This window comes from Hevea brasiliensis, chromosome 10, assembly GCF_030052815.1.
Source record: "Hevea brasiliensis isolate MT/VB/25A 57/8 chromosome 10, ASM3005281v1, whole genome shotgun sequence".
NCBI classification, from domain to species: Eukaryota; Viridiplantae; Streptophyta; class Magnoliopsida; order Malpighiales; family Euphorbiaceae; genus Hevea; species Hevea brasiliensis.
Window position 1 is genome coordinate 98,826,012 of NC_079502.1, and position 27,349 is coordinate 98,853,360.

Genomic DNA, 27,349 nt, shown 5'->3' on the forward strand with positions numbered 1-27,349 from the left:
TGATTCAAATCTGATTTTTTTAAAAATGTTTGAATGTGATTCAAATCTGAATTTTTGAAATTGTTTGAATGTGATTCAAATATGAATTTTTAAATTTGTTTGAATGATATTCAAATCTGAATTTTTAAATTTATTTGAATCATATTCAAATCTGGATTTTTAAGTTGAATATGAGATATTCAATTTAATTTAAGTATGTATGTTTTATTTAATTGTAAAATAGTGATATGCATGATGGATGATCATGGACTATAAAAGACCAATGTGATTGGATTTATTTCTTTTATGTTTCTTTGGGATTGTAAATTAATTAATTTATTTTAATTTATTTTGGGCATGTATTATTAAGTTTGTAATAATTTTTGGGTTGTAATTTCATTTATTTAAGTTCTTGTAAATTCGCCTTGGTATGCCAAGGATTACTATGTAATATTGGATTGTAAGAAGTTCAAGGAGGTCAAGAGCATTGGTGGGACCAGTGGGAGGAATTCAATATCAAGTGTTGATTATGTACTCCTTCAGCAACTCTTGTAAAATGAATGAATGAAATGCACCTATGAATGCCCTGATTCAATTCTTGGTGGCTCAGAATTGAATCCCTTAGAAAGTCCATGATCATACCATATTTACTGCTTATCCATGAATGCATGAGATGTATGGAAATATATGCAATTATAAGATATATGCATGCTAAATGGATAATGTGCAAAGTGAGACCTTAATAGTAATAAGGATGGCTATAAAATCTTCCAAACAAATGATTAAGTTGGAAATGCTATAATTAAAGTAATTATAACATAAGCCGTCCATTGGGGCAATTATTTTAAGAAATTTTAAATAGTTGCATGAGATGCAATTAATTTAAGAGATTTTCTTAAGAATAATTGTTAAGCATGAGATGTTGTAAATATGTAAATGGTTTGGTGGCCAATATTGGATGTACCTGAGGACATTAAAATTATTTGCATAATTACTGACTCAATGGGATCAACTTAACTAATGCAAGATAAGTCAATAATGGATGTACATGAGATTTTGAGCATTAGGGGCTAGGTAAAGAATTGAACCTCACATGAGATGTGATGGGCAAGGAGTTGCTCACTTATAGTTTATTGTAATTCCAATAATGGATGTACCTGAGGATGATCAATAGAATTATAAGAATTCAATCACCCACTAGAAATCCATCCAACTAGGATTTTCGCTTTCTACTCGGAAGTGTAGGATTCGCTAAGTTAGTGGGAGGACCAATTTGATTAAAAGACCATAATCATTTTGGTTAATTACATGATACATTTACTAATTAATCTGGTTATTTTCTCAGCTAATTTTCTCGATAAAAATGAGCATAAAACAACCACCACCATCCAATATCCTTGCAAGCATACTTGATCACAACAGTTGACAGACCTAATCTGCGATTGGCTAAGAAATTTGAAACTTGTCTGAACCTTGAACATATAGGATATGTTCTAGATTCAAATGTTCTGGTCCCTTACCTCCAGAGGCCACACAAGAGGAACATGAAACTTTGGACAAGTGGAAGGAGCATGATATGAGAGCTAAGTGTTACATGCTTGCTTCCATGAGTAATGAGTTACGTACAACATGAGAACATGCAGAGTGCGAGTGAGATCCTCCTTCACCTACAAGAGTTGTATGGTGAGCACAAAGAGAATGCTAGGTATGAGATATCTAGACAATTTATTCCTTATGTGGATGTCTGAGGGACAGATTGTTGTGGTTCAGGTCCTCAAGTTGATTCTGCTGTTTGAGCATTTGTCACATATTGACGTCAACTTGGATTTATAACTACAAACGGATTTGATCCTTCACCCTTCCCCGAGTCTTTTGGGAATTTTGTGACAAATTTCCATATGACTAAACAGAAAGCACCTTAGTCGGTTTACTCAACATCTTGGTTATTGCCCAAAAGAATATGCTGTGCAATAAAGGAAAAGAGGTAGCTTTGGTTGCATCTTCTTCTACTGGAAAGTCTAACAAGAAGAAGGGCAATAAGAAAAAGAAACCTCAGATTCCTGGTCCTTCTAAGAAAATAGCTAAACAGAAAAGGAAGACTAAAGCTGATGGAGGCAAAGGAAAGTGTTTCCACTGCCAACAAGAAAGTGTTTCCATTGCCAGTAAGAAAGTGTTTTCCACTGGCCAGAGTGTAGCAATCTAAATGAAAGCAATGCCATGGTGAAAACCAACTCAAGTTCAAAATATTTTTGGCACTTAAGGTTATGTCATGTTGCAGAAGATAGGATTGCAAAACTGGAGAAAATGGGGATTCTATCCTCATTGGGCTCTGAGCCTACTCCAACTTGTGAATCTTGCCTTCAGGGTAAAATGACTAGGTCACCCTTTATTGAACAAGGGCTAAGAGCTGAAAATATTTTGGAGCTAATACATAGTGATGTATGTGGTCCGTTTAAAGAAATGGCTAGAGGGGGCTTTCATTATTTTATTACCTTTACTGATGATAAATCAAGGTTTGGGTATTTGTATTTGATGAAATACAAACATGAATCCTTCGAAAAGTTTAAGGAATTTAAATCAAGTAGAAAATCAAACAGAAAAAGTATTAAAGCTCTTCGATCGGATCGTGGAGGTGAATATTTGAGTAATCGAATTTGATGAATACTTGAGAGAGCATGGCATTGTTTCTCACCGACTCCTCCAGAACGCCATAGTGAATGGTGTATCTGAAGGAGAAATCGTACCTATTAGATATGGTACGTAGTATGATGAGCTAACCGATATGCCAATCTTCTTTGGGGATTTGCATTAGAATCACTTTGTATATTCTGAATAGGATTCCATCAAAATCGCTTTCTTCCACACCTTATGAGATATGGCATGGAAGAAAACCAAGTCTAAAGCATGTTAAGATTTGGGGTTGTCCAGCTTATATCAAAAAGCTGAAGACTGATAAATTGGAGACCAGATCAGAAAAAGATCGATTTGTTGGATATCCAAAAGATAGTTTTGGATATTATTTTTATTTGTCTACTTCACAAAAGGTTGTGATAAGTAGAGATGCCACATTTCTTGAACAACTTTGTTCAAGAAGGAGGCAAAGGAAGGCAAATAGAGTTAGAATTGGAGAATTCGACCAACCAATGCATCGATGGATATAAATCCATCTAGTCAACCTATACCCATTGATGAAACATCTACACTGTTCCTCGTAGAACAACTGTGGTATCTCACCCACCGGTGAGATATGGTTTTCTTCATGAAGAAGAACAAGAGTTGTCTACTCATGAAGAAGTAGATCATGGAGATGATCCACTTACCTATGAAGAAGCTATATCGATATAGACTCTTCAAAATGGATTGATGCTATGAAATCCGAGATTGATTCCATGTATAAGAATCAAGTTTGGGATCTTGTTGACCCACCAAGGTATTGTACCTATAGGGAACAAATGGGTTTTCAAAAAGAAAATTGGTTCGATGGAAAGGTAGAGACCTATAAGGCAAGGCTAGTAGCGAAGGGTTTCGCCAAAGGCAAGGAATAGACTATGAGGAGACTTTCTACTTTGTTGTCATGCTTAAATCAATTAGGATTTTATTAGCAATGTGCATACTATGATTATGAGATTTGGCGGATGGATGTCAAAATGCTTTTCTCAATGGATACATTGAAGAAAACATTTTCATGGAACAACCTAAGGGATTTGAATCCCAAGATGGTTCCAAGGTATGCAAGCTAAAGCGATCCATTTATGGGTTGAAACAAGCTTCGAGGAGTTGGAACATCCGCTTTGATGAAGCCATTAAATCCTTTGGTTTTATCAAAAATGAGGATGAGCCATGTGTATATAAGAAGGTTAGTGATCTTATCACTTTCCTTGTCTTATATGTGGATGACATCTTGTTGATGGGTAATGACACAGTATGTTGACGACTATAAAGGTATGGTTGTCAAATACATTCTCCATGAAAGACTTAGGAGGCAATCTATATTCTTGGGATTCGCATCTATAGAGATAGAGCGAAACGAATAATTGGTTTATCCCAAAGTCTATACTTGGAAAAGGTGTTAAAGAGGTTTAACATGCTTGATTCCAAGAGAGGATTGTTACCATGAGACATGGTATCCATCTTTCTAAAGAGATGTCTCCAAAGACACTGAAAAAAGAGATAAGATGGCGAGGATTCCATGTGCTTCTATTGGAAGTTTAATGTATGCAATGTTGTGTACTAGGCCTGATATCGCATATGTCGTTAGTTTGACTAGCGGTATCAATCCAATCCAGGTTTAGAACATCGATAGCATCAAGAATATCCTTAAGTACTTGAGAAGAACTAAGGATTTATTCTTGATTTATGGAGGTGAGACTTGCAATTAGATGGTTATACCGATTCGACTTCCAATCGGATATCGATGATAGAAAGTCTACCTCTGGATATGTGTTCATTTGTAATGGAGGTGCGATCGGTTGGAAGAGTTCCAAACAGAGCACATCGCAGATTCCACTACAGAGGTGAGTATATTCATCGCATCGATCTTTGCAAAGGAAGTTGTTTGGATAAAGAAGTTCGTGATGGAACTTACGAGAGTTCCTTCCATTAAGTCAAGTTCCACTACATCGTGACAATAATGGAGCGATCATACAAAGCTAAGGAACCAAGGTCTCACCAAAATCCAAACACATAGAAAGGCACTACCACATTATCAGAGATATAGTTGGGCAAGGCGATGTAGCCATGCAGAAAATAGCATCAGCTGAAAATCCAGCTGATCCATTCACTAAGCCTATGTCACAGACTCAGTTAGACCGACATCTTGAGAAGATAGGTCTAAGATATTGTAATGAATGGCTCTAGTGCTAGTGAGAGATTGTTAGTAGTATGCCCTAGAGCATATCATTTAGTATGTATCTTGTACATAATTTTATTAATAAAAGGCATTTCCACTTTTCCGTTTACATAATATATTTATGTGTAATAGAAAATGTCCATTGATATTTTGTTAGAAATATTATTCTTAAGTTGTTAAGAATATGAGTGACAATATTTCTAGCACCAAGTATCATAAATAGGTTCACAATCGAGGATACTTCATAATAAGGACATGACTTATCCAGAAAGATTGTATTCATGTTTGTTCCCAAGTTATTTATATGAGATATAAATAAGATGGAATGGTGAGTCTCATGCCATATAACAAACATGATAGGCACTTATAAATGATAAGTAGACCGAACCAGTGACACTTATGACAAGCACATGGAGTTTACTCTTGTCAATGTTTTGTCATAAATCATATCAGTGCATATAATCTTTAGACCTGAGATAGCATAGTTATCTTGTATATAGGTAGTTTGAGTTTGATACTGCTTTCATACTTGTACTATGTATGGGTATATGGGCATGTGTTGGCTCCTGCTAGTTATATATGGAGGTAGGTGTTGATCAAGATGGAATCTGTTCCTCTAAGTAAATAGAGATAAAATCCTATGTTCATTTAATTGTTCTTGATGTTTCAAGTTCCTGCCAGAGACAGATAGATTTATTCGTAAAAGAGTTTCGATGAGAAAAATCTTTTAATCAAGAACTGGAATTAAAAGAGAACATAATATTCATAGCAAATGGAGTTTGACATAAACCATGACTCCAGCTTGAGTTGGGATTTTGTAACAGAGAGATTCTAGTGCATGGTAACATATGATTATAGGTTCATTTAAGGTAAGCCTTATTACTAATTGGGTGGTCATGGCATGCTATGCTAGTTGTTAACCATGGTCTATGAGGTTCATAAAATGATTTAGAGAAATCATTTATGGTAAGAAAGAGTTCTGATGATATTAAGAGTTGATATAATGTCTCATTGCCAATTAGTGATGAGCCTAGTAAGTCACACACATACACAAGTTATCACCTATTTAAATATGATTTAATTAATTAATTAAAGAGTTTAATTGATTAATTAAATAGGTTTGGTTTGCAATTAAATTGTAAAGTCCCTAGCATGACTTGAAACTAAATCTAGATTATTAGATGTATAATATAAGTTAAATTTATATTTAAAGTGTTTAAATATGAATTCAATTAATAAGAAATTAATTAATAGAGATTAATTAATTAATTTATATTTGATATAAATTAATTAGAAGAAGAAAATAATTATTTTGGGTTAAGAACTCAAAATTAAGACACAGGGGCATTTTGGTTGTTTCACAGTGTGACACGTGGCACCATGAGATGGTGACACATGGGATTACACATAAGCTTGCCAAATATTTTTTAATCATGTAAGATGATTAAAATCAAGATTAAATATAGGTTTGACACTTGGCACAATGTGATTGGGTCACTTAAACCTAGAGCTAATCAAAAGGTGACATGTGGCTAGGGTTTAATGTGTTAACCTAGCTATTTAAGTGTGGTTATGAAAAGAAAAAAAAACTAGCAGCCACACTCCTTTGTCACGCTACTTTGAGGGTTTTTATCTCTTCTTCTTCATCTCTTATCAATTCAAAGAGATTAGCTATCAATCTCTTGAATTAAGAACACTATAAATTGTTTCTAGTGTCCTGTTTACATCTCTAATCTCTTAAAAGGCAGAACTTGAATTTCTAATTAATAGAAAAAGCTTTAGAGGCTGTTCAAGGGCTGCCATAGGTGTTCTTGGTGTGGACAAGCTAGAGGGACAACATCTGGTGTCCTGAATACGAATCTCAAAGGCGCAAACACGCTGCAGTACATCAAGAGGTTAGTGTAATTGTTCTTGATTTAATCTAGGGTTCTAAAATTAATCTGATTAATTTTAAAATCTTAAATGGCAAATACAGATCCAAAAACATATTAAAAGAGTTTTAATATGTTGTTTATCATTGAAATCAAATAGATAAAAATAAATCTTGCATGATGCATGTGACCCTAGGTGAAAAATTTTGAATTTCAATGGTATAAACTTGTGTTTTCACGCTTCCGTTCCTTCAGTTATATGGCATGAGACTCACCATTCCATCTTATTTATATCTCATATAAATAACTTGGGAACAAACATGAATACAATCTTTCTGGATAAGTCATGTCCTTATTATGAAGTATTCTCGATTGTGAACCTATTTATGATACTTTGTGCTAGAAATATTGTCACTCATATTCTTAACAACTTAAGAATAATATTTCTAACAAAATATCAATGGACCTTTTCTATTACACATAAATATATTATGTAAACGGAAAAGTGAAAATGCCTTTTATTAATAAAATTATGTACAAGATATATACTAAATGATATGCTCTAGGGCATACTACTAACAGAAAGTTGATAAATGTGTTGAGAAATTATTTGAGATTGAGTTTGAAATTGAAGCAGTTGTTGAGAAAATATTTAGAAGTGCTTTTTACAGGTATTTGAAGAACTGTTTTCTCAAAATACAGAGGGAACTCTGTCAAAATTTTTATAAAATTTACGAAAAAATAAAATGGGCTAAAATTTCCAACTAGCTTTCAACTTAATTACATGTCTAAAATACTTATTAGAAATGCTCACCACTTATCAAAAATAAGAAAATTGTTTTAAAATCCCTTGTAGGGTACTTAATGAGTTATCGGTATGTGAAATTCGGTAGTTCATTAGGTATTCTACGGGATCATGTTATGCCTTACAGAGGGGTAAGGTGTGACATTGAATGTTACTTATAAACAGTATTTGACCATCAAAATTTTGGTTTTAATCTAAATATCTAAAATTGTGAGTTTATTCAATTTTTTGGCTTAAATAGTTGATACTTGATTTTGGATTTGTTGAATATTTAGTTGTTAATTTTGGATGTTAGATTTATTGATTTTGAAGTTTCAAATGATGGAATTTTAGTGCTTGGATGTGTTTTATAGTTTTTATTTTTTATGTGCATTTTGGGCAATTGAGCATAATAAAGGAGGAGAAGGGAGAGAGACGATGGACAGAGGTAGAATGTGTGAGGGAAAAATTAGAGAAAGAGTGAGAAGAAAGAGATAGAATCTACGTGTGCGCGTGTGTTTGTATGAGAGAGAGAGAGAGAGAGAGAGAGAGAGAGAGAGAGAGATGGAGATAGAATGTGTGAGAGAAAAATAAATAAGAGAAAAAAGAAATAATTTGTGTGAGAGAGAGAAAGAGAAATCAAAAAGAGAGAGAATAATAATTAGGTAATTTTATTTATAAAATAATTGACAGGTCAACAAGTTAATATAGAAATTTATAATATTGGTCATAATAACTTTTATGAAATCAAGTTATAGTTATTTGAGTTTATAAAAATAAAATAAAATTTTGTAACTTTTATGAAAAAAAGTAAAATTGAGTAATCTTTTATGGTATTTACCTAATAAACTATGAATAGATCATTTAGGTCTCTATTCACATCAAAAGCAAATGTCATGCTCACTGACAAGATTACAACCTCAAGACTCAAAATATACTTGGTAAAACCAGCCTATGAGCAAGGATAATAAGTTGATCTGTTAGTTTTGATTATTTTTAGGAATTATAAGCACAATTTATAAGAAAAAAAAAAAACTAAGAGAGAGAAGCTTCTATAAAATAGTTTCATCAATTATATTATTATATTACCTCACTTAAATTTAAAATTCCAATACATGCCCTCATTTTATTATCATCATATCACATTTCCTATTTGAAGTAAAACATTTATTCTGTTCATCTCGAAAACTTTTCATCTCTCTTATTCAAAGAATCGTTGATCTTGGAGAATTTTTGTTCCGAGTAATTCATTTATACATATATACACACACACATTGCAATATTTTTTCTCAATTAATTTGTTTCTTTAAATTAATTTAAATAAATTATTTACACTAATTTTAATGAATCTAAAAATTATTTCTATTTGTTTTTAATAAAATATTTATTTATCTAATTTAAACTTAAATTATATTGTAATATGATTAAAATATATTTTAATAATATTATAGTAAAAAATAAATTTAATATAATATATTATATAAGAAAATAATTTAATATTATTTTAGTCATTTTAATAATAAATATACTTATAAATTATTTTTTACCAAACGTTTTAGTTAATTATCAACCATTTATAGGCAATTTAATCAAACATATAATTATTTAAAATTTTAAATGCATATAAACCCAAATTGACTTATAAGCACTAGGTGCTTATCATTTAATTTTTATAAGCTAAGCTAAGCTAAATTGTTTTTCCATTTTTAGATCTTATTGTAACTATATGAATATGTAGTTACTAAGGAACTATGCTCTCAACAATGTCTACTATGCACCCAGGAACCTCATAACCCATAAGTCTAATGAAGACCTATGTGGAAAAGGAAGAAGGTGTGGGTGGCGGAGAGGAAAGAGGTGAGGATAGAGGAAGATAGGAGATTCAAATGGGTCCAAACCAAAATTGCAAAGTTAATTTGAAAAGGGAAATTGATAGATAAAGAATGGAAGAGATGATGAATTAAGCGATTGAATGTGTTGTATAGCTAAGTTGCAACATCCATAGTGAAAATAAAGCAACTGAAGAGACAACATGGAGAGCGAGACTTGCGCCAACAAGGATGAGAACTTGGAGGTGGAGGCACTAACCTATAGGGCCATGTTTGGTTTGGTGAGGAGGGAAAGGGAGATAAAGGATGTGAGGATAAGGAAAGGATAGGAAGAGAGATTTTTTAAGAGAGGAAGGTGAGGAATTGAAAGAGCCATTGGTGGGTTTTAAATGGAATTTGCTAGTAAGAGGAAGGCATTTAGGCTTCAAATTGGAGCTGAAGTTGTAGAAACGAAGAGGAAGCGAAAAATGAGGATGATGGTGGACAACATTTTGGAGAAGTTAAATTAAGACTAGCGATACAAATAAGCTTATGAAGTATATTTAAAAGTATAATTAAGTTCTTAACAAAAGTTTGGACACAATTGAACCCTCAAAATTTTTAAATAAAACATATAAGCCTCTAAATTAGCAAAAATCATGCAATTGGGACAAACCATTTAACATTACTAAAAGCAGAGTTTCTCTCTTCAATGGCAACAACAATCTTCCAACTAGCTTTTTTGAAATATCCCCTTAATCTAAAAAGCCTTTTTGAAATCGACAAACTCGTCCCCAATCCCATTCAAATCAACACTAATAATCATCCAAACACAATCCTCCAGATAACATAACATCTCCAAGTAATTCAACAAAATCAACACTACATTAACATTGTCAATATTATTGATAAGCAAAGGTAATGCACAAAGTAGAAGGAAATAAGGAAGCCAATTGTGCCATTATACAACATGATTGCAATTACCATGAGCAATGGGTAGTTAGGATAAATTATACCTGATTACAGGTCCATTCAAGCTCTACAAGTCAAAAACCAAATAATTGAAGTAGAATAAGACCACCTAGAAAGCAACTAAACTAGAAACAAAAAGCGCCTTCCACCATAGCAGAACTAAGCAAGAAACTAAGACATAATAAAACTGTTCAAGCTAGATGCTAGAAAGGATGAAGAACAACTCGATGAAAGCCCAAATGCTAGAACCCATGGCTTTGAGAACGCCGCTGAGCTTAGCAATGTAAATCTTACCAATGCCATTGGTGTTGAATTGGTTGAAGACCTTCTGGAGCTCGACCATATCTTGGAGTTAAAAGTGGTAGAGGTTGGAGGCCATTATTGGATTGGTGATAAAGGATTAATTTGGGTTTGTATTTGGTTAAAGAGGAGAGAAAAAGGAGAGCAGGGTGATCGTGGTGAAAATGTCGATGAGTGTTAGGGAAAGAGAATTGGAGAATAAATGAGAGGTCTAGAAGACCTTAATTTGGTGGGATTTCTAGCTAAATTTTTGGTTAAATTTAGGGACTTTTGTAATCAATTTAGAGATTAAATGCTTGTTTGTGGGTCCTAAGTTAACAGAGGATAACTTTTATTAATTAGGAACTTAAATGTTCTATTTAAAAATTTTGAAAGTATGCTCAAACTTTTTTTTAAGAGTTTAATTGTACTTTTTGATATATTTTAGGAGCTTATTGACGCTTATGGTCTAAAATTTGTGTTAAAAAGAAGTGACAAGATTCCTAAATTCATGAAAAAGATTGTATATTTTAAATGAGGGTATTTTAGTATTTTCGTAATAAACTAACAAAAATAAAAGGCTTTGACGATGGATAGGATAACTTTTTCAACTGACGAAATAAAAAGTTAGGGATGTGATAATATAATTATAAGAATGGAGACAGAAAAACCCGTAAATAATTACAATAATAAGGGACTTTTTAGTAATTCAGAAAAAGGCAAATTCGCACGCTGGTCTAACCTCTGATAGCCCTAATAAGAAAGAAACAAAGAGCCAAACCACAAAAACACTCTTAACAACTCTCTGTGTGCGCGCGAGATATAGAGAGAGGGGGGGCGTAGCTAGTTTTTGGTGGATAGAGCGTCGGAGAAGGTAATGAAAGCGTTTTATCTAGCACTTATTATGTCAATTTTGTTTCTCCAAATTTGATTCTATAAAATTTGTGTTCTCTCTCATTTCCTTGCCAAAAGCGGTAAGATCTGTGAATTTGTATCTCTTCAAAGCTTGACTTATAATTTTCTGTTTAGATGTATAATATTATGGATATGTGTGGAATTGGCAGCGGGGAAATGATCCATTTATTGTAGAATACAAATAGCAATGAGTAGTGCTCCTAAAAGATCTCATGAAGAGAGTGTTCACTCATCTTCTTCTTCAAAATACCCACATGAAGAAACAGGTGCATACCCTAAGCTGGCATCAGGGGTTTCAAGCGACTACCATCCTTCTTCCTATGAGATAGCTGCAGATGCCCGAATTACAAAAATTCCTCGTACTGAATCTCGTGATGGAGATAGAAGATCACCTTTACACTCAATATATAGAGTGCCATCGAGCTCCAATGATTTGCATGTGGATACTCATTCAGTTGCTTCTGAAATCAGGCTGGAATCAAGAGATTCCAAGGACAGCAGAGACTACAGGGTTGAAAGTCGAGATTTGAGGACTGAAGCAAGAGACATGCACATCGAGCCAAAGAGGGATTCCCTAAGTACCAAGATTGATAAGGATTCGAGGTTTGAGAGTAGAGCAGATGATAATAAAGAAATAAAATATGACAAGGACACTTATAATGATCCAAAGAATGACATGAAGATGGAAAAGGATGGATTTAGCGTAGCAACTAGTCAATTGAATTGGAAGGAATCAAAAGAATACCACAGGGGAAAGAGATATTCTGATTCCCCTGGTGGACATGTGGATCCTTGGCATATGTCGCGCGGTAACTCCCAAGGTGCAGTTGAGATTGGAAAGGAAGGCTCAACCATTGAAGAAAAGGATTATCCAGAAACACATGAGGCTGTTGGTGAGAATAGAGTTGATTTAAAAGGTGATGATAAATTTAAAGATAAGGACAGGAAAAGGAAAGATGTGAAACACCGGGAATGGGGGGGAGACAGGGACAAAGAAAGAATTGATCGGAGGAGCAATATTCAAGTAGGTAATAACAGTGGTGAGGGCAAAGAATCAGCAAGGGAAGAGAGAGAAGCAGAGAGGTGGGAGAGGGAGAGGAAAGATCTTTCCAAGGACAGAGAAAGGCAAAGGGAGAGAGAAAAAGACCTTACCAAGAGAGAATCATGGAATGGAGTTGAGAAAGAGAGTTTGCACAGTGAGAAAGAGTTAGGGGATGGATCTGTTAGAGTGACAGAACAAGAAAATCCAGTTTTGGAGCAGAAAAAACAGAAAGATTTTGATAGCTGGAAAAATGTTGATAGAGAAGCTAGAGACAGGAGGAAAGAAAGAGACCCTGACATGGAAGGGGATAAACCTGAGAAGCGCAGCAGGTTGTATGACAAAGAATCAGATGATGGATGTGTGGATGGTGAAGGTGCCACAGAAAGGGAAAGGGAAGTTTTTAACTATGGAGTTCAGCAACGTAAGAGGATGCTTCGGCCTAGGGGCAGCCCTCAAGTGGCAAATCGTGAACCCCGTTTTAGGTCTCGTACCCAGGACAATGAAGGGTTTGTCTTACTTTCTTGATTGTTGATTTTATTTGGAAGCATTTTTAGCTGGATGATTATTTTTTTTATTTATGGTATATCATGTGGTACTGTGCTTTAAAATACTTGTTGTGCATGCATTAACTGTTACAATCAATGCTAAATTTTTCATTATCAGGTTCCTTGATTATGCATGTTCTACCATGCTAGAAAGTGAAGATAAGATTACTTTGATTGATCCAACCATTTAATATTGATGGAATCTTCTGGAAAAAAGTTATTTGCCCTTTGGGACTGCCTGGCATTATAGTGGTTATTGTGTGGTGTGCATTTCAGTCTTAAGAGCATCCATTAATGAGAAAAATAAGAGCATGGCATTCCAAAAGTTTAACAATTTGTTGATTTTTTATTCTTCTATTTGTTGATTCCCCCCTCTTCTTTTTTTCCTAAATGCATCCATATGTCTTGGCTTCCTTGGACTGATGAAGTAGTGATAGCAAAATCATAAATGCTTCAAAAGCTGTTAAGAGTGCTACATTGGAGCCTTAGAAGATCCAATGAGAAGCAATGATGGAAGATTGAAGTTAAAAAGAATTCTAAAAGTCATGTAATGGGTGATAAATGGCTCTTAAAACGAGAAGAAAATATAAGAGGTGGTGAGTTGTGACGAATTGCTGTTCCAATTGCCAATGGAGCCATCGGCCTTTAGGCTCAATGTGTAGGGTTGGGAAATGCAGTATGGATTCACAAGTGCTCAACTATGCTGGGCAACTCAACTAACATACAAAAATTTCTATACTTTTACTTTGATTCATGTACTTATTTTTATGGAACACTGTGTTTGAAACATGATTTCAAATAACGGCTGTTACGTAACGTAATAGCCGTTATTTATAGGTTTTGGAAGGGCTTGTTATGCGATACACTGTTATTTATAGGCAAATTTGGAGTTGCAGGTAAAACGGCCATTACGTAACGGTAACAGCTGTTTTTGCCATCATGCAACGGTAACGGTCTGTTGCAATCACATGAATATAGTGTTATTTTGCTCCTCTTTTCTTTGTTTGCGAATTCTCTCTTCCACAGCTGCTATATCTCTTGTATTCTCTCAAAATTTCAACCAAATTTCTCCTTTCTTCTACAAATTCTCTCTCTTATTGTTTGTTAAGCTAAGATCATTATTAAATATCTTTATTCTAGCTATAAATTGTTAATGCTAATGATGTCTAAACATGATAAATTTAATGTCTTTATTTGATGTATTTGTACTTATTATATAATTGTATATCTTAGTTTTACTTGTATTTACCAATATATAGTCATTTTATGAACTTTGCAATATTTTTCAAAAAAATTTGTGGCGCGCTAGGCTGTTACCATTACCGTTACATTACGGCCATTACATGCTTGTTTTCATTACCCGCAACCGCAACCGTGATTTGAAGCCATAGTTTGAAACTAATCCTAGTTAGTCATTCATTTTATTTCTTAATGAATTCCTTTTAGAATTCATTTGCAAATGAATTTTCTTTTTTGAAATGCCATAAGGTAATGTGAAAAACTCACAAATACAAAGAAGAATTGAAAATTGCTTTGTTCTTGAAATGCCTTTTGGGAGTGATAGGGAGAGTATATGTTACCTATGAAAAAGGCAAAAGGTGGAAAATAAGGGCATTGTTTTCCATAAAATTTGGTGCTTTATTTTTGCGGAATTCATTCGAAATTTCTTCTATTTTGATGGAATTTGCTTTTAGATATGTAGTTTTATGAAATTGAAATGGTAGAATTCAAATGAATAAATTTAATGGTTCCAAACATAAAACTATGGTATTGCAAATAACTTCCTCAAAACCATGTGTAGGTTTATCTGTTCCAAGCATAGTGTAACTCATAATCTTAAATTGGTTTGCCGGTATGGATTCCATAGATGTTATGGATAACGATTAGGAAACAAGAACCAATTTAGATGTCTTTAGATTTTAGCTTAAGTGGTAAAAAAAGGGATTTCAGTGATGTTGGTGTAAGGTGTGAATCTTACAAGAAACAGGTAAAAAGAAGCAAAACACTTGATAATGCAGTTTTTGTAGTATTTCAAACTGATAAATCATGATGATTTCGAATTCAAAAGAATTCAAAATCCTTTTGTGAACTCAAACTTTTTAAGTTCAGGATGAATATAACAATACTGTGCTGAATTCAGCTTAGTTGGTGCATAGGCCATTGAAATTTCTTGATCTCTCATTTTTATTAATAAAAATAGCATGTAGTACCTTGAATTCTTCTTTGAACAGCAAGACCATTTAGTTTAGGTTCGGCATAGCTTATCAATGGCGTAAAAAGGAACAAGAAAAAAGAGACAAAAAAAGAACAAGCTGGCACTAGAAAAAGAGGAAGGAAAAGGTGTAGTGATCATGGATGGAAAGTGAAGAGTGGAAAGAGATGTGAAAGCTCTTGTTCAAAAATTCAACTGGTATGTTGATCTGAATCTGACTAGTTTGCATTAAGGCTTAATTGAGTTGAGCATGTTGATTTACCGGAAAAATAAGAATATGCAGCTTTTTTAGGCTAGGCTAGTAGTGTTAGTCTGACTGGCAAACGTTAGCATGTGTTCCCACAAAAGTGTTTATAACTTTGTGTTAGTCAGACTGGCAAACATTAGCATTTGTTCCCACAAAAATAAGGATGACTTCACGTGATTTTGCTTCCCTGGCATGTTGGTATATGAGATGTTAGTGTTATGATTTTTCTACGGATTTGGATTAGGATGATAAGTCTACCAAAGAGCTTCCAACTTTCCATTTTGATACCCTTTGAGATAATTGCTTAGTCCTTAACATATGATCAATAGGATGTTTGTTGATAGTTATGTTTTGGGAACATTATGGTGAAAGTATGGAACCGATTTGAAAATGATAAGAATTTCTCTTTCCATTTCTTTTTAAAAAATTCTCTTCAAACCAGCATTTTGTCCAAATGATCTGTAACATCTAGAAATTTAACTTGCAAAATAATTGCAAAGATTCAATTTGCATCTAGTTGTTTTTTGTCATTTACCGTAACAAAAGTTAAGTAATATAATATATCATGAAATGTTGTGTTTGACGTGTACATTCACACAATATGCTTGTATGAAAAAAAGGTTAGTGATGATTTTACCACTTACAGAAACTATACTGTTTGTTATAATGACTTCTTCACTGTGTTATATAACTGAATTGGTTTAATCAAGTTTACTGAGAATACTCTTTAATTGAATGAATTTTGTTTTAAAATTAGTGGGTTTTCTTTATATTGAATTTTGAAAGTGCATTTTCTGATTGTTAAATTTGTGTAGTATAGAGATTTATGTCTTGGTACAAATTTTTAAGCTTGATGGAATGGAACTCTCTCTCTCTCTCTCTCCTTTTCTTTAAAAATGCTTGGTTAAATGTATTCTAACTCTTTTCGACTTTTTATTGCAGATCTCAAGGTGAGCTGTTGTATTTCATTTTACTCGGTCAGACTTTATTAGCATGCCATGGTGAACAGGAGTTTGTGACTTGATGTCCCAATACTGGTTTCAAAATAATTTACATTTTTTTTTTTATATAGCTCCAGTTTACCTGTCTGGCAACTTAACTTCTTTACAATAGTATATTGATATTATACTTTCTAATATTGTTATGATAATTTGTTTGGATATATGCTAGAATCAAAGTAATTTTTTCAGCAAAGGTTTGGGGGCATTTGCAATTAGGAGGTGGACATTTGATCAAATTTTCTTGTTTCTTAATTTCTTGAATATGCTCGATTTAGGTTTCACCTTCTTTTTATGTGTGTGTTCCTTTTCTTCTTAACCTTTTTCTTGTATGATTTCCCTAAGCTGTTTGATAATTTTCTCTTTTGGTTTTAAAAAACCTTATTTCAGAATCATCATAATGGCTTAGAAGGATTAGACATGTACACATACCAATTTTTTTTTTTATTCAAAAGAAATCCTTGTTTGCCAGTGCTTGGATTCTTTGTGTTGAAACACATGTTCTTTACTGTTTTGAACTATTCTTAGTGTTGTGAATAATTAAATATTAATCATTTGGCACTTGATGTTGGATAGGGAGAAAAAGAAAAATTGTGATGACATCAGAGTTTTTTTAGTTATTTAGTTTCCTTTGAGTGTTAAATTCAAAAGCTGCTGTTGCTTCAGGAAAATCAGAGGTATCCTCTGTTGTTTATAAAGTTGGTGAATGCATGCAAGACTTGATAAAGTTGTGGAAGGAGTATGAGTCATCCCAGACTGAAAAAAATGGTGAAGGTACTCATAATGGTCCCACTCTTGAAATTAGGATACCAGCAGAGCATGTTACTGCTACAAATCGGCAAGTAAGAGTCTGCTACTTCATGTTTATGTTGTGTTATTGAAGCTTTTGTTAAGAGTATTTTATGAGAATGCCTTTTTCCCATGTCCTTAAAGAACAATACAACTCAACTCAACTCAACTAAGCCTTTATCCCAAAAATTTGGGGTCGGCTATATGGATTCGCTTTCTCCACTCTGAACGATTTTGGGTTAAATCCTCAGAAATGTGTAATGTTTCTAGGTCATGTTGTACTACTCTCCTCCAAGTCAATTTAGGTCTACCCCTTTTTTTCTTTCTATCCTCTAACCTAATGTGCTCTACTTGTCTAACTGGAGCTTCCGTATGTCTACGCTTCACATGACCAAACCACCTCAATCTCCCTTCTCTCAACTTATCTTCAATTGGCACCACTCCTACCTTTTCTCTAATACTCTCATTACGGACATCTAGTCTAGTATGGCCACTCATCCACCTTAACATTTTCATCTCTGCAACTCTTATCTTAGATGCATACGACTCTTTCAGTGCCCAACACTCACTACCATATAACATAGCCGGTCGTATGGCTGTACGGTAAAATTTTCCTTTCAATTTATTGGGAATCTTACGATCACATAAAACTCCCGTGGCACGTCTCCACTTCAACCATCCGGCTTTAATCCTATGACTAACATCCTCCTCACATCCCCCATCTACTTGAAGGACTGAGCCTAGATATTTAAAGTGATTACTTTGGGGCAGTATCACTCCATTCAAACTAACTCCTTCCCTATCACCAGTTTGGCCTTCACTGAACTTGCAATGCATGTATTCTGTCTTCGTTCTACTTAACTTAAAACCCTTTGACTCTAGAGTACTTCTCCAAAGTTCTAGCTTTCTATTGACTCCTTCTCGTGTCTCATCTATCAGAACAATATCATCCGCAAACATCATGCACCAAGGAACAATAATGATTCATAAATACAAGTATTCTGATGATGATACGCAGAAAGAGAGAGTGGGTTGTGATTCTTTAGTTTTTGCAGGAGGAATTGTTGGAGATTTAAAAGCTTAAATCTAAGCTTTTAGGTCTTGTTGCTAGTTCATATATTACATAAAGCCAGTTAGAAATGAGTTGGCTTTGTGAATTTCAGCTTAAAGTAAGGAGAAAATGAGAAAAAAAAAAGTGCTTGGGTAGGCTGAATATATAGTTACTGATCGATATCTTTATGTAATAGCCATTATGGTTGTTAGTTACACTTGTTTGTTCCGGAACCCTCCTTTGCAGTGGCGTATAATAATGCTATTTACCAAGTGAAAGACGGATGATAACTGTCAGTTTCGTTTTTTTCCCCATCCATTGTCTTTATGTTTATGCTTTCTTTTGTTCTAATCAACAATGTTAGCATTGATGTTTTCCGGGTTGCACTTGTTTGGCATCACTTGATGTTACTCATTCTTTCTTTTCCCTGTTTGCTATTTAATTTTTATAATCCTGCTTATACATCCTTCCAATCTCTTTAATCTCACCTTGTGCAGGTAAGAGGTGGCCAGCTATGGGGGACAGATATATACACAGATGATTCTGATCTTGTTGCTGGTATGTGGTGATGCTATGGAGTGTTTAAAGCTAGTTTTTCTCTAGTCTATAAATAGTTGATGATGTTATGTTGCAACTTGTTGCAGTTCTCATGCATACAGGTTACTGCCGCCCCACTGCTTCTCCACCTCCACCTGCTATCCAAGAGTTATGTGCTACCATACGAGTGTTGCCTCCACAAGACAGTAAGCCTGTTTAATTCTCTTTTTGGGTGTGCTAATTGTTGGATCATAGCTTTATTGTATGAATGTTGAGCTATATGTGCAATGTTACATCTTTTATTGCCACTGCACCCAAATGTTGCCGTTGCTATCTGTTTGGATATGAAATCAGATCAAAATGTGCTTTTAGAAGATTGTAATCTCTGGACATGATTACTGGTTGGAGTCATGGTTTTTGGATAAATTTGCTGCATTGTAATCTCAAGATGAAATTTATTAATGTTTGTGTCCAAGCTTATGATAGGGAGCATCATAATAAGATTGTTGTTGAATAACAATGAAAATAAAGAGGATTAAGCATAATAAGGAGCTCCAAAATTAACACATATACATGAAAGCAAAGAGTATAATGGGATCTGATATGGCGTTGGCAATATAGTCTGTAATACCTTTTCCCCATGAAGAGATCACCAAGAAGCAATAGTAAAGAACCAAGCCTGTTACATCAAATGCAGTTGCGGTTGAGTGAACCTGTAAGTGTAAAATTTTTCAAAGCACAGGGTTGCAGTTGTTTGTAATCTTTGGTTTTTCATTTTGTCCGACTTTTCTGTTATTCTGGACTTCCGACTAACCTTTGTTGTCAGCTGCTCTTTTCATATGTATTTCCAATCACATTTAGAGTGGAATTAACATACTAAGTTACCAATGTTTGATCATGGCTGTTAGTCTGGTTTTCATTTCAGAAATTTTGGACACTGTTGTGGCATCTAGCCCAAAAAAATTATGCTTGGATGTATAAATGTTAAGCCAGCTGAGATTACTCAACACCCTTCTCAAGTGCAGACCTAACAGAATCCCAAACAGTATCACCTGAACCTAACACATGAATCGACATTAATGAAACATAGAAGAATAATGGCAAGGTCTTGCTCTTGCTCGAATTCACTATTAAAGAGAATAGAGGTAGACTGTTCATCACAAATGATGGCTAGCTTATTTCTTATCTTATTACTTGAGATGGAAAAATTACATTTCCCTCAGCGTGTTATTGACTTTGTGTTGTCATTGCAGTTTTGTTGATATATAATTATCAATCATACTCTATAATTGTAAATTGTAATTTGGGCTATGTATCAGGTTACACTTCTATGCTGAGAAATAATGTTCGTTCCCGTGCATGGGGAGCTGGAATTGGCTGCAGTTACCGTGTTGAGCGCTGCTGCATTGTCAAGGTGACAAAAATACTGTTTGTTATTTTTTTCCAATACATTTTTTTATTAATTACTTTTGAAAGGTCTGGACAGCTTCGTTTGTCTATGTATGGATACAATCGCATATAATAATGTCATTATTGTCATATTTTTCTTACAATATCTGTCCATAACAACCATTATTTACAATTTGAGGAATTATAACTTAAACATCTAGTCATGTCTTTAATCTACCAACATCTCCTCAGTTTTTTATTTTTGTTTCAGAAAGGAGGTGGAACTATTGATCTTGAGCCTTGTCTTACACACACATCAGCAGTAGAACCCACACTTGCTCCTGTGGCTGTTGAGCGGACAATGACTACAAGGGCTGCAGCTTCGGTATTTCCTGCCTTTCTTTTATTGAAGAATTTCAAGGGCCTATTCACTTGTGGAAAATTGGAGCAGTTTTCTGAAAAAATTTGCTATGAAAACTAGAAAACAGAATTTCATGTTCATATGTTTCAGCTTTCCAAAATTTAACTAAGATTTAGAAAACAACTTTTCCACATTTTTTTTTATAACAGAAGTTTTGTTTTCCAAATGGAAAACAACGATTTTTCTATAATCAAAATTATATTATAACTGTTCATAACTAAAATTAAATAATTAATTTAAAAAATATTTATTTACGATGATAAAAAATTTAATCATATTATTATAAAAAATAAATAACACATTAAAAATTTTAAAAATAAAATAATTTTTTAAATATATTTTGTAATTATTTTTAATTATGAAAGATATGAATAATTTTTTTTGTTAAAAAAATTGAATTATAAAACTATTTTCTATTGTTGACAAGTGAATGTGTTTTCCATGTTCTTCCTTATTTTCTATGAAAAATGAAAGTTGCAGTTTTCTTAGAAAATGAAAAATGAAAAACAGGAAACTGTTTTCTACCGGTAAACAGGCTCCAAGAATTTCTTGTGGGCTATGGCTTCATTATGTATCCCTTGTTTACCCTTGTATGCTTTAGAAAATGTTGCAAATATATGTGAAACTACTAAAATAATGCATCAATTTGTCTTATGCATAAATTTAAGTGTAAGTTTTAGGTACTCCAGGTAAATGGCTATGTTAATTGCACAAACCGTCTCTTAATTTAAGTAATTATTCCATGGTTTTGAAACTCAGCCCAACCTGGTTGGTCGAATCGTAAAACTCCCTTAAAGCTGATGTGGCATCAAAACCGGCAAAAACTCGGCAAACCAGCCGGATACCCGATCACCCAATCGACCCGTTATGGGTTTAACCTTCTGGCAGGTCTTTGTTAAATTTTTTTTATTCAGTTGATTTGAAGAAAAATGACTTCTTTTTTTAACCCTTCTTAAAAAACACAGCTTAACCCTTCCTGCAAAGAAAATGTAGCTCACTTAATCTTCCTTTCTTCTCTCTCTCTCTCTCTCTCTCTCTCTCTCTCCTTGAATATTCAATTACATTGCTCAATTCTCTTCATTTCCACTCCTATCTCTGTTCCTTCGCATGATAGTCTCCAACAGTCAATCTCTCTCTCTCTCTCTCTCTCTCTCTCTCTCTCTCTATCTCATTTATGGTTTCTTAGATTCATTTTTCTTTAATCACATTTTTTGGGAGGACAAATTAATTATTCAAATGAAGCTTTGATATTATGTTATTAATGCATTTACAGTGACAAATTTTAAGCAATTGATGTATTTTAGGGAATTTAGAGCTTTGTAATTGAATTAGGGCTGATTTGCATGAGGAAAGAAAAGAAATATGTGGATTGAATCTTTGAACTGTAACAATTGTGGCTTGAATCTTGAACCATAAATAGAAGGATTTTTGGGTGTATATATGCACTTGTCTTATATAATTATTTCTTAAAAATGAGAAAAAATATAAATGGAAATAAAAAAAAATGAGAGAAAAATATTTGATATATCCAAAACTTAATTAATTAATGATTCTTGTATTTATTATGTCTTTTTACCTATAATTGGGCAGTTTGTTCCATCCATTATTTTAGTTAGAAGAGAAGCAACTTGTTTGGGTTTTTGGCTTGACATATATAATGAATAGGCTATTTGTTAATGGAGTTATTGTCTATCAATAGAATGGAAAATTATGTTATGCTGACTTATTTTGAACCTTATTTATATAGGCAATTGTGTTATATTTATTTTTTAATTAATTATGATGCAGAACATGACTTGTGGACATTTATATGAATACTGTAATTTGTATTATATTGATAACATTATTATAGATGATTTAATGTTGTGGTACCCGTAACCTTTTGCCTTCACCAATTCTCAAACCAGGCCGGGTCTGAAAACCATGATTGCTATATTTCAGTCACTCAATTTTAATTTGTTAAAATAAATTCCCCCAACTTCCGTTTTGTTTCATAAAAAGTTCTCATGACCTGCAATAGCAGGTTTTCAAGTACAAAAGTAAAATTACTATTTTACCCCTCATTCTAAAATGAAAATCATCATTTTGTCCTCTTTCCTTTTTCTTTCTCCCTCTCTCTTACATTCTTAATTTTTTGCAGTCAAATTAATTAACACTCATGTATCCATAAAATTATTTTATTTTTAATAAATTATTATTTTTTAAATTTATAATAAATTTAATTATTAATTTATATTTTTATGTGTTATTAATTTTTTTGTTAGTAATTTAAATTTATTAAACTTTAATTGAGTTCATCAGTAAATAATTATGTTTGCCCCTTTAATTTTAGAACACTATTTTCTAAAATTTTATTTCAATTAATATATTTAATTCAAAGACCAGTGGGATCTAAGTGAACTTGCAGAACTAGAATAAAAGGATGCAGATAATTATTTCTTCAAAAACTTTTAAGGCTTTTGGTCATTTCAATATTTGAAATTAAGTTTGTATTTATTTGAGCTTGAATGCCTGGGTCAAACCTTTCCAACTGAAAATGATGAGGAGACTGCTTCTATAGCATGCTTAGTCCCCATCAACTAAAGTCATCTGTATGTGAAGAATGCTTGTTTTCTCTTAGACAATGGACTTACCTCAAAAATGTTGCTTCCCTTCTTTGGTGAATCCCTTGCTGATAATTTAATTGAACAATCATAATGTTTCAAGCTGCTTCTAAAAACTGTACAGAAATGAGCATGATTGTAATTCATCAGAAGATGGTTCATTGTATTGTCAGCATGTCTACTTCTGACATCTGATTGGAGTTTCTCATCTTTTGAATTGTTTATTGAAAATCATGGTATTCTCTTTTTTTTTTTTAATTTTTTTTATTTTTTTAGACAACTTATGCTTCTTGTACCTAAGTAATAACATCTAGGGGGGCAGGTTACATATGCTTGTTGTACCTTGTAATTGATAGTGCAGTGACTGACTAATTTGTGATGAATGTTGGATTTGTTTGTGATTGATATATTTCTAACTACCAATAAAAATGGTTGTCTGTAACTGCTTCCTCTTTCTGCAAATTTGATTAGCTTATATCTTTCCTTTTTTAGAATGCATTGCGGCAACAGAGATTTGTGCGTGAAGTTACAATACAGTACAATCTTTGCAATGAGCCATGGTAAACATGATTTCTTTGTGATAGGTGCTGCATTATTCTTTGAAGATCTGTATTCTGTATGGGATTTGGGGATATTTATATATTCTTGGAAGTGTAAATGCATGTCATTGTGCAGAAAGGTTTGGAGGAAAGAGGACTTCCTGTTGGAGAAGTCCTCTTTCTAAATAACATTAACATCCACTAAATTTAGCTTGTGTGTGTGTCTGTGTGCCAATCCATGTATTGAAAGCCTATAGACCTCTCAATGCACCAAAGTTATGTGTTTGGCGCAAGGTTATTAATGTGTAGTTTGACCCTGTTTCTCCTGCAGTATAATGAAATAAAATGAAAAAAATTACTTTGAAATTATTTCCCTTCATAACAACTCTCAACTCTGATCTTTTTGTCCATATGAACTGAATTCAAATGTCTAGTTTTTAGATTGTTATTAAAGCTTGTAACCTCTTTGTTATAGATGTTGATTAAATGCATAGATTTCTGGTGCATATTTTATTGAATTTTCTTCTGGCTTATTAGAACTGTTGACTTGTGAAGTTGCTAATCCTCTCCCCTTAAGAGAAATTGTCTAGCAAGGACGTTGACATGATTTGTCACTTGGTTGTCACTGCTAATTTCATTTGAACCTTCAGCCCCTCTTTGCATATTTTTTCTCTTTCCATATTATGTGTTGTTTCTTTTGTATATCATTTGTAGATTTCATTAATCATGCTTTAATTTCAATCATATGTGGTTTTAGTTTTCAGCTTTGCTGAGAGGTGTTATTATTATTATTATTATTATTATTATTGCATCTCATGATGTTGACCATGTTCATTTCTTACTTTATTAGCAAATAGACATGCCAATCTGGACCTAGACCATTATGGTTTTGTTCAATAAAATTTCACAATTTTGATCATTTGCTTGGTGCTCCTGTTTGCTTCTTTTGCTCATTGATTTCCGTGCTTGCAAAATGTTTTCAGGATAAAGTACAGCATAAGTATTGTAGCTGACAAGGGTCTGAAAAAGCCCCTTTATACTTCTGCACGTTTGAAGAAGGGAGAAGTTCTGTTTTTAGAGACACATTCATGCAGGTATCAATTTAGTGCTTTACCTAGCATGATACTGGCTGCATCTGTGTCACTGGAGTGTATTTTTTTTTTTAGTGGCTTTTAGCTATATATATATATATATATATATATATATATATATATATATATATATATTGATGTTAATTATTCTACATATGGAGAGAGAAAGGAGGGGAAATCCTTTTTCTTCCTTTCTTTGGAGTTTGAATAATTGGTTTCCTTCCCATAATCCTTATTTAGTTTTAAGATGCGTCGGCCTGCTGGAAAAACAAAGGATATTGTCTTCCCCTGTAGCAGACCCATGTTATTGTAATTTAGCTTACAAGGAATATTGCAATTTTCAATATTGATATCAGGGCATACACATGTTTCCTTACCTCTTGGGTAATGCAAATGCCTAATGCATCAGGAAAATTTCCATTGCACTTGTTTCTATGATGGTCCTGAATTTGTTACTTAGTGTCTCAAAGTCGGAAATTATTGGTTATGTTGTTTTCACCTGTGGCTTTCTTTTTTGTTAAAGAAAGGTTTATTAATTTTTGTTATCATGTATGAATCTGTGCAATGGATTATTGGCAATGTTCTGATTCAAATTTTTTGAGCAATCATCTGTAGGTATGAGCTTTGTTTTACTGGAGAGAAAATGGCAAAAGCTACACCATTGATTCATGGACATGAGGAGACGGAGAAATCTCATAGTCACCACCCACACTCCTCAAATGGTGAAAAAAGTGACCCTGATAACATCTTAATTGATGTATTTCGGTGGTCGCGGTGTAAAAAACCCCTCCCGCAGAAGGTCATGCATTCAGTTGGGATCCCACTGCCCCTTGAATACATTGAGGTACTTGCATAAAGAATTTTCCCAACTAGTAGTAGTAGTAGTTTCCTCGCATATTTAGGAGTCAAATCAATAGTTAATTTTCTTTATAAACCTAGAGAAGGTATATTAGGAACCCTAAATCCTATACTAATTAGGAATACTAAACAAACTCAAACTACGAAAATATAAACCCTATAGAATTCCTAAATAATAATAATAGAATTTCTAGAACTCTAAACTTCCTAATTCTATAATGAATATAATTCCTAAGTTGAGTCTTCTTTCAATATTGCATCACGTTCACTTATGATGTTTATGTCTGGATGAATACAATGTGCACTTTGCACATCTACCATTTATCTGATACTAGTTTGGGGCTGGTTCACCTAGTAGACTTTTCAAATTCATATTATATCAATTGTGCATTATAAGCACTGATTCTTGGAATTGCCTTTTTGGCATTTTGATCATGAGAAGGTTCATTGGATTGCCATGTGCTTTAAAAAAAAAAAAAAAACTATTTTCTCATAATACTGCAATTATAGTATTGATGTCTGCTATAAGTGATCAATTAATTGGAGGAATATGTATTTACTTTGACAGCAATAACGGATCATGATTGTTACACAGAGACACATTCTTTATATGAATATGTTGCTAAGTGCTGGAGTTTGATGGTGGAAACTTAAATAGATAGTGGGTTGGGGGTGGGAGTAGGATCTGTTACCCGTTGTAAATATGATTTTGCACTGCCTTCTCAAAAAGTTCTTTTGAGACACTGGCATTGGAAATGATACCTTTCTACGAATTCATATCGTAGGGATTTAATTAGCTTACTTGCCATGTTTATTTTTTGAGCTGGTTTTATGAAGTAGTTGAGATGATGGAATAGAACAGGTCATATTACAAGCAATTAATCTCCTCCCTCAACTCACTGGTGCATTATCGTACTTGGACAGGTATTGGAGGAAAATCTTGACTGGGAGGACGTGCAATGGTCTCAAACTGGCGTTAGGATTGCTGGGAAGGAATACACCCTTGCAAGGGTGCATTTTCTGTCTCCAAATTAGCCGTATCTTGTTTCTTATGTATGTACAACTACTTGTACTGATTTGATGTATGGATAATAATTGGTTTTAAGTAACTTAATTCTAAGATATAAATTGACTGTTAATTTTATGTTCTTTTCAATTGTCTCAGTCATGCTACATCAATTTAAATCTTTGAGCTAAGAGGACTAGAAGACATGGAATTAGTATGCAATGCGACCAAGGTGGTGGGCGCATTGAAAATGGTAAAGGAAATAGAGCAGAATCTACATCAATTTAAATTGTTCTTGGACGCACAATGATTGTCATGTATTTCCCACTATCATTTATCAGTAAATTACCAAGCAAATAACATGGATTAGATTTAAGCAACTACCATTTGAAATTCTTTCCTAATTAATCACTTTTCTAAGAGTCGATTTTTCTTTTTGTCATTGATTTATATCTGTTGAACTGAACTATTTCGACACACTCAGAGCCCCAACAATAATCATCCATGTTGAAACCAAGACAGGCTAAACTACGCCACAAGAAGTCATCCCTTGAAATCGTTGCC

At 33.4% G+C, this 27,349-nt stretch overlaps 1 protein-coding gene across 1 annotated transcript; it reads left to right on the plus strand.

Annotated features, from left to right (window-relative positions):
* The first annotated feature begins 11,262 nt into the window (after positions 1-11,262).
* Positions 11,263-27,222, plus strand: LOC110668286 (uncharacterized). Its single transcript, XM_058128457.1, has 13 exons — positions 11,263-11,416; positions 11,607-13,005; positions 16,446-16,453; positions 17,168-17,343; positions 18,839-18,899; positions 18,986-19,084; positions 20,198-20,292; positions 20,539-20,652; positions 23,784-23,851; positions 24,814-24,924; positions 25,537-25,765; positions 26,704-26,832; positions 26,945-27,222. The coding sequence occupies exons 2-12, from the start codon at positions 11,645-11,647 to the stop codon at positions 26,812-26,814; spliced, it is 2,433 nt and encodes an 810-aa protein (XP_057984440.1). The 5' UTR covers positions 11,263-11,416; positions 11,607-11,644; the 3' UTR covers positions 26,815-26,832; positions 26,945-27,222.
* Positions 27,223-27,349: the final 127 nt, after the last annotated feature.

Bases quoted from the DNA above. Each gene is read 5' to 3' on its own strand.
- LOC110668286 (XM_058128457.1), top strand. From the start codon at position 11,645: ATGAGTAGTGCTCCTAAAAGATCTCATGAAGAGAGTGTTCACTCATCT. The intron at 20,293-20,538 runs GTGACAAAAATA...TTTTTGTTTCAG, and splicing joins AGCGCTGCTGCATTGTCAAG to AAAGGAGGTGGAACTATTGA. The intron at 23,852-24,813 runs GTAAACATGATT...AAATGTTTTCAG, and splicing joins AATCTTTGCAATGAGCCATG to GATAAAGTACAGCATAAGTA.